The sequence below is a fragment of the Cebus imitator genome, unplaced genomic scaffold (assembly GCF_001604975.1).
Source record: "Cebus imitator isolate Cc_AM_T3 unplaced genomic scaffold, Cebus_imitator-1.0 Scaffold88, whole genome shotgun sequence".
Lineage (NCBI taxonomy): Eukaryota > Metazoa > Chordata > Mammalia > Primates > Cebidae > Cebus > Cebus imitator.
In genome coordinates this window covers 2,686,809-2,695,021 of record NW_016107403.1, presented here as the reverse complement: position 1 = coordinate 2,695,021, position 8,213 = coordinate 2,686,809, and the positions used below count along the sequence as shown (strand labels likewise).

General features: G+C 39.5%; 1 protein-coding gene across 9 annotated transcripts in view; it reads right to left on the bottom strand.

Annotated features, from left to right (window-relative positions):
- LTBP1 (latent transforming growth factor beta binding protein 1) overlaps positions 1-8,213 on the bottom strand; it is a 463,242-nt gene that overhangs the window by 29,847 nt on the left and 425,182 nt on the right. For all 9 annotated transcript variants that reach the window (XM_017534853.2, XM_017534855.2, XM_037740749.1 and 6 more), the window contains 3 exons: positions 7,690-7,818; positions 6,856-6,996; positions 5,719-5,889 (listed from right to left, as the gene is read on the bottom strand). In XM_017534853.2, coding sequence (XP_017390342.1) covers positions 5,719-5,889; positions 6,856-6,996; positions 7,690-7,818 — 441 coding nt within the window. The remainder of the gene's footprint in view (positions 1-5,718; positions 5,890-6,855; positions 6,997-7,689; positions 7,819-8,213) is intronic.

Below are 8,213 nucleotides of genomic sequence, written 5' to 3'. Positions count from 1 at the left end.
AAAAAAAAAAAAAAAAAAAAAAAAAGAAAGGACCACACAAACTTGAGGATCCTCCCTAAAACAGTGAGCCACCAAAATCATTTTAAGAGTGGGCAGGATCAGTGGATATTGGGAAAGGGGAAGGAGAAGAGGAGTCAGGGGCTGGAATGGGGCAAGGAAGGTGTCCAGAGGTCTGAATGGGGAAGCTGTCAGTCCATGACACAACCATGGTGAAGGAGAAATCAGCAACTTCCTCCTAGTGCAGTCTGCTGTCTGGCCTCCAAGACTTCAGCTGAGCATTGAAATGGGATCCTAAGCAGCCCCAGAAACGTATTAATTCTACAATTATGCAATTCTCCTTATGTAAAGCTACCCTGACACAATACATCACCCTAATTTCCCCTGCATGTGGTACCAATATGCAAGAAGTCATCTAACTCCAGAAAACACTATTTAAGCAGCCACTCCTACCTCCTCCACCTACCAGTATTCTCTGATGTAGTTGCTGCTTTAGCAAGAATTAGTGCCCGTGACCTATTGGACCAGAAGTGTGAAAGCTCACTCTGGAGCCAAAGCTTTACTTTACACCGCACTTTAATGCTTAAAGCTGATGACAAGTGGTGCAATTTATTCCTTAAATTCCTCCAGCACTGATTCCATCAGTAACTAATTGTTCCCCAAAGCGGTACTGCACTCCTCAGGAAACTAGGATGTTTGATGTCTGACAGGCTGGGATTAGTCCAGTGCTTAGATGAAGAGATAGACAATGTGGTCCTTCTCAACCATCAAGATATCCAGGAACAGTGTATTTAAAAGGTTCCATGGCAGAAACTATGAACAAACTAGTTTTAAAATCCACATATTCTTTGCTTCCTTTATGAAAAATAACTATCAGCAGTAAAGCAGGTTTTAACAAAATAAAGTCAGATGCTATAAGATGTTCTAGAACTTGCTAGTCCACTCTGAGGAGGAAGCAGCAGCAGCCTGGGGCTTATCAGAAATGCGGTATCCTGTGTCCCCCACCCTGCCCCATCTTTTGCAAGAGAGAAGCCGGAATCTGTTTTTTGACAAGCTCCCCCAGGTAACTGACATGCCCACAAATGTTTATGAAGCAGTGGTTTAAAACAGCAAGTCTTATATTAAGAACATTATTTTTGCATTTGTCTATGCTTAATTTGTGTTCACATGCTATTGGATAATTAGATATTTTATAAGATCCTTTGGATTTTAATTACATTTGAAAATGCATTTGATCTGAGACACCTAGTAGTAGCAGCCATTGTTGTTCATATATTCTGAAAATGTACCACGTGCCAAACGCTATTTGAAATATTCATGTGTTATTTAATTCTCACAACCACCCTGCAAGGCAGATATTATTTTCACAAGAGGAACTGAGGTATATATAGAGAAAATTAATAAGGTCATGGAGATAAGAAGTTGCAAACCAGGATGCAAAAGCCAGGCTACCTGGTTCTAGAGCACATGTGCTAACCTTGATGCCCTGGGGTTCCTCTTAGTTCACGCAACTCCAGCAAACATGTGCTTTGCAACAAGACATGGTTTCGTGTAAATGTGACTACATGACCAGGTGCCAATTAAGGGAATGCCAACTAATCACAGGACCCATGGAAAAGTTTAATTTTACTGTATACTTCTCTCTGGATTCAGAATAGATGATCCATAGCCTAGTTCTAGGTCCCTAATTTTGGTAGTATAAAAGAAAAGTTCCCCTGTCTCTACCAAATACAAAAAATTAGCTGGGTGAGGTGTTGTGTGCCTGTAATCCCAGCTACTTGGGAGGCTGAGGTGGGAGAATCGCTTGAACCTGGGAAGTGGAGGTTGCACTGAGCTGAGACTGCACCACTGCACTTCAGCCTGGGTGACAGAGCGAGACTATGTCACACACACAGACACACAAAAAGTTCCTTTGGGACTGCCTCACTAATTCCTATACACCAATGCATACATCTTGAAAGCAGTTTTCAACATGCATTTCCTGGAATCCTGGGGTCCTTCACAGGTGCCTCAAGAGCCTAAGTAGTTGTTTTCACCAACCAGCCCACCCAGCATCTTTAATGTCAATGAATTTGTACGCTGGAGGTTAAAATGATAATACAGTTAACAAGAAAAACTACCATTGTTTTAAAAAGTAACGGATTGGAAATCACTGATTTTGGTTTGGCTGACCATGTGCAGTAGAGATTCTTTTTGGACATTTTATCATAATAACTGTGCATATACAAACTAGAAATAGTACAGCAATGATGCTAATCTTTTTTTTTTTTTTAATTTGGCAAATGGTAGCATTTTCCCCCGATACGCTGTATTCTTCCAAAAATATTATATAACATATACTTCTTCATATGTATTTGTTCAAATTTACTTTTTAAAATGGTTTTGAAAACCTTAGTTGAAAACAATTTATGCAATATTCTGAAATCCATATTTTTAGAATAGATTTAAAATAAGATTCATTTTTAGAATATTGCTACATTATTCAAAAATTCATTTCTTATAACAAAATACTTGAAGGTTTTTAAACCTAGTCAATTAAATTGAGTGTAAATTTTTACAATATTTTGGGGGAATAAAATAATTTTATTTATCTATTTGAGACATTTGCTACCCAGGATGGAGTGCAGTGGTGTGATCTTGGCCCACTGCAACCTCTGCTTCCTGGGCTGATGCCACCTTCCCACCTCAGCCTCCCAGGCAGCTAGTGGGTACCTACCCAAAGGCAGTGAAATCGTTATACCAAAAAGATACCTGCATTTGTGTGTTTACTGCAGCACTATTCACAACGGCAAAGAGACAGTCAACCTAAGTGTCCATCAATGGAGGAATGGATAAAGAAATTCCCTTTGGTTAGGTACCCAGTTAGTGGCATTGTGGGGGGGATGAGGGGTGTCAGGGGGACGTGGGCTGGGGGATAGTTCTATTTTTAGTTCTTTGAGAAATCTTCATACTGTTTTCCATAAAGGCTGTACTAATTTACATTCAAAGGATGGTAATTTTTTTTTTTTTTTTTGAGACAGAGTCTTGCTCTGTTGCCAGGCTGGAGTGCACTGTCATGATCTCAGCTCACTGAAACCTCCGTCTTCCAGGTTCAAGCGATTCTCCTGCCTCCCAAGTAGCTGGGACTCCAGGTGTGCACCACCATGCCCAGCTAATTTTTGTATTTTTAGTAGAGACAAGGTTTCACCATGTTGGGTAGGATGGTCTCGATCTCTTGATCTCATGATCTACCTGCCTTGGCCTTCCAAAGTGCTGGGATTACAGCTGTGAGCCACTGCGCCCGGCCAAAAGACGATAATTGTTAAACAGCTGTATGGAATCTGTTTTCTAGATGTACCATGATTTATTTAGCCATCTCTAAGGCTGAGCATTTGTTTTTTTCCTCCCCTAACTTTTCCCTGCCCCATCTTGCCCCAGTCCTGATTTTCCTTTCATTAACAATACTGCAGTGAACCTTCACGTATGCACCTGCAGGAATGCCTCCGTAAGAAAACTTCTTTATCGATGGAATACCACTGGAATACCACAAAGCCCTAACCAAGAATAAAATTGTGCCTTTTGCAGCAACATGGGTGAAACTGGAGGTCACTATCCTAATTGAAATTACGCAGAAACAGAAAGTGAAATACTGAAAGTTCTCACTTATAAATGGTAGCTAAAAAATAGGTACACATGGACATATGGAGCTGAATAACAGCCACTGGAGACTCCAAAACATGGGAGTCTGAAAGGGGGGTAAGGGTTGAAAAATCACCTATTGGGTAGTGGTCGCTATTCATGTTATGGGTACACGAAAAACACAGACTTCATTTACCACCATGCAATACATGCATGTAAGAAATCCACACTTGTACCCCTAAATATATCAATATGGAAAATGTTTAAGAACTAACTTTCATCAATTTTAAGAGATCCTAGATTGTAAAATGTATCCTGATATAACAGATGTTAAAAATTGGGAAAGAATACCTGTGGACATTGTTATATGTCATGATTATCAGATGACCCCAATCTCAGAGAGGCTGAAGTACAAAATAAAAAACTATATATAAGTTAGATTGATGATATGGACTTCAGTTATAAACATTCTGTTGAATATCAATATATTATTATACAGCAATAACTAATATATAATGATAATTAATGTACAGGAAAATGCTAGGATGATAATACTCTAACTGTCAAAGTGAGTGTTTTTAAGGAGCAAGAGTTCAACTGTGATGGGGCAGGTGGAGAGAATATAACTCCTTTGATTATTTTAATGCTTTAGGAGGAATACATGTTATTTTTGGAAAAAAATTAGTCAAAAAAAACTGCGTAAGTAAAAAAGATTTGAGGTAGTATAGCATTGTGAGGAGAGGACTCAAAAGCCTCAGTGAACTCACATCTTAGTGATTTCACTTTTGTCTCCCCGTGGCATCTGGTTCCGGGGCCCAAAACAACCAGTAAAGCTAGTAATTACCCCCTGCTCTACCTGCATCCTCCCAGCCCTTCCACAACCCGGCAAGACAGACACAGATGCCTCCGGTTTACAAATGAGCTGTACAGGATGAGGTTATTTTTCCTCTGTCCTGCAGCTGCCATGGCAGTGCTGGATTCCAGACTCAGCCCCATCTGGCCCCAGACCTGCCCTCTTTCCAATTCCGGGCTACTATCATTGCCGTCTAATGCTTTACGTATTTGCTGTTTATCCTTGACTACTCATTTTCTTCTTACGGGAATTCTCAATTATTTTCGCTTTCATGCTACCTTGGTTTTAAGTTATTTCTACGCTGGAAAGCTAATTTATTGAACAGCTTGAAAGAAATATTCTAATTGAATTAACTAAAAATTAATGCATTTCCTCTTTTCAAACAATTTTTCCCCTCTCGACCATTCTGAGAATATATTCATTATAAACTCCTTTGCTTTCTACTTATACATGGTCTTTCTAGCTTTAACAAGTCAGCTTTACAAAAGGACATACCAGACACTTTCGAGTGCTTTCCTTTAATGAGAAGTTGCTATGGTGGTAAAAAGCAAAATTAGCCATCAGTGCATGACTGAATAGTCACCAAACAGCCCAGCCAGGAAGCACGAAGTCAGCGCCTTCCAGGCCTCCTCCAAACTGGGAAGGGGATGAAAGTGGGAGCTTAGACTGTCTCATCTTTTCCATTTGGTCAAAGGTTTCAACTCAGATAGATCCAGAACTTGAAAGATTTGTTGAAATATTTCTTTAATTACTTTCTATACTCCTTCCTTTTTGTTCTAACCCATTTCTTATATCTCCATATATAGGGGTTGACATGAAAATTTGGACTTTGACCTACAATGATTTTCTCCTGTCTAATATATGTTTTGCTCTAAGTAGAAACTGTTAGGAATGAGAAGAATTGTAGTAAAAAATGAACTGCCAGGAAATATAAATTCTAAGCCTATGCCACTGATTGCTACGTTATGTTTCTTTGGGTCATTTATCATTCATTGGGGAAATGGAATGAGGGTTTCAAAAATTAATGACAGGGTCTGGAGTGGAGGTAAACCAGAAGCCAAATATTTATGCAATCCTGCCCTTCACACACACACACACACACACACACACACACACACACACACACAGTGATGAAAGTACGATATCAAGAGTAAAGGTGAAAATATAGAAGAAAAATGTCAGGCTGCAAAGGAGGTGAGATGAACTTGTCCCCAAAGGCCTCCTGCAGAAGGAATTGGATGCCGGCTCACCTGAGTTCTTCATAGGGCAGAGGGCACACTGCATGCCCCAGGCCTCTCCGTACAGACAGCAGCACTCAGTGTACGTTGTCTGCTTGCCCACAAGAGGCCGGCCACACACGTAATCATCATTCAGATGTTCCCAGCACAAATCTTGGTGGACATCAACTTCTTCCAAGTGTTCTGAAAATGAAGACATAGTTCTATGAAAATCGCACAGTTATTTCTATTTATAAACACTGTGTTGGAAGCCAGCAAGTCTCCAAGTTTCCTTCTCTATTTCTAAGAGTGACTTCCAAGTAAAAGTCTGAATCCAGTCTGGTCTTTCAATGGATCAATTCTGTCATCTCCAACTGGGTATCATTCCATCAGCTGAAATTCCACCTGCCCATCCAGTTCCAACACATCACTTCCCACTATGGCTTCCTACTGTTACATAAAATGTCCACTATCTTGCCTGTCCTTCTTAAGCCTGAGGGGCTTCTCACTCTTCTAATCTTCACTTTTTCACCACTGACTCCTGTCAGACCCTACCGTTTCCTTCCATGTAACACTTCTTGGATTCATGCTTTCTCATCTATTTAATCTGCCAAAGCCCTGGACTAGTGACACTTCATCCTAGAGTCTTCAATTCCTGCCTACCAATTGACTTTATCCAAAGCAGTCTCCTGAGGTGACTGATAGATTAGGCCAGTTATCAGCGGCCTTTTGCCAATTATCAGTAGCATCAGGGAGTTTCTATCAGTGGACTTCAGGGCTCTCCACCACCCTGTGAACTCCACCCTCTGTTCTGCCGAGCCTTATCCACGCCCCCCACTCTGCTGAGCACAACTAATTATCTTTCCCTGAATTACATTTCCCTCAGCTGCCTTTGCAGGTTAGGGATGATGAATCCTCAGCCATGGAACAACCCTGTCATCTGCTCAGCCCCTCCATATTCCACACTGAATGAGTACGTCCAGGCTATTAAATCTCACACATACTGATGATAGGCATCTTAGTATTTCTGTAAGTATCTCATTTTAGTTATTTCAAAATACCCAGAGAATCCTTTTTTATTTTTCTATTTTCCAACAGTTCACATTTCAGTCAAAAGGAAAACCTTATGATATTTATGTGGACACAGGTTTGCATCTCCTGGAAACATACCGTTTGACTCAGCCGGTTGTATACATCTTTTTTCTGAAGCATCCAGGACCATGGGATGAGTACAGAAGCAGTTATAAGAGCCCTCTGTATTAACACACTGGCCATCAATACAACTGTTTGGGTCCTGACATTCATCCATATCTTAAGTCAAAAAATACATATATATATTACTAAAGAAAATCAGCCGTCAGTTGTACCTCATACACTTACCACACTTTACACATTGCTATATTCAGTCCAGATTCCAGGGGCTGCCACCTTTTAATTAACCACACATTATCATCTAAAAGAAAGTGGCTCTGACTATGAAAATGTCAGCTGCTCTGAGAGAAAAACAATATTGCTGCTGCTGCTGACATTAAGGAAAGAAAACATCCATGAACAGGATATGCTTAGAAATTTAAGCTAAAATAGCTCTTTATGATAACTTTTAAAATTATTTCCTTTTGCTCTGTTTTTCTGCCTAGTGTATATGGTTTTCTGCTTAAGCATGAAAGTCTGGGTCAGTATTTAAAATGGCTCTCACTTGCACCGTATGAGTGATGAAACAGGAGGTTCTACAGACCAAAAGAACACTTCAGTTTTACCAGTGGCCTAAATTATAATTCGACAGCGAATATTAACTCTTTGTTTGAAATACATTCAAACAGTAGTACAGAGGTGTTTTTTTTAAATTTTCTTAAATCGTGCTTAAGAAAAAGATCCCTATAACATTTACACGTCTTTTCAACATATGATTTAGATTCAAGGAAATTGTTTTTACTCCGTAGCATACGTATTTTTTTCCATCTGTATATTTTCACAGTACACCATACTGTATCCCTTAAAGCTTACCAAAGCACTGCAGTTTGACAGGATCATAGTACGTCCCTTGCTTACAGTAGCATTCATACCCAGGCCGAGTGTTCAAACAGAAACCATCTTTGCAGATTTCTTGTCCAAAAAGTAGGCACTCATCTGCATCTATGGGAAAAAATTGAGAAATGCAAAAAGGAGTTAGGTTTGATCTTTCAATTAAAAACAGTCTAACCAGATTTGAGGCTTCAAGTTAGATATCATAATATTTATATTCAAAGGAATCCTACAGAAACAGCAATTTAACATTCTTAAAATAAGGCCTAATTGGCAGGCATAGAAACATAAACAGATACAGTTTGTCTGTGATATTTAAGAAGCAATGGCCAAAACATTATTGGAGAAGTGTATTTGTAAATATGGCTTCTGAGATGCTACCTCATATTTGATGAAATAGTCTATGGTTCCATAGTGGCATCAGTAAAAAGATATATACCTTTTAAGAAATGTGTTCTGTAATGTATATTCTGGCCCATTCACTAGCTGAGATGTAGAAAATTTCC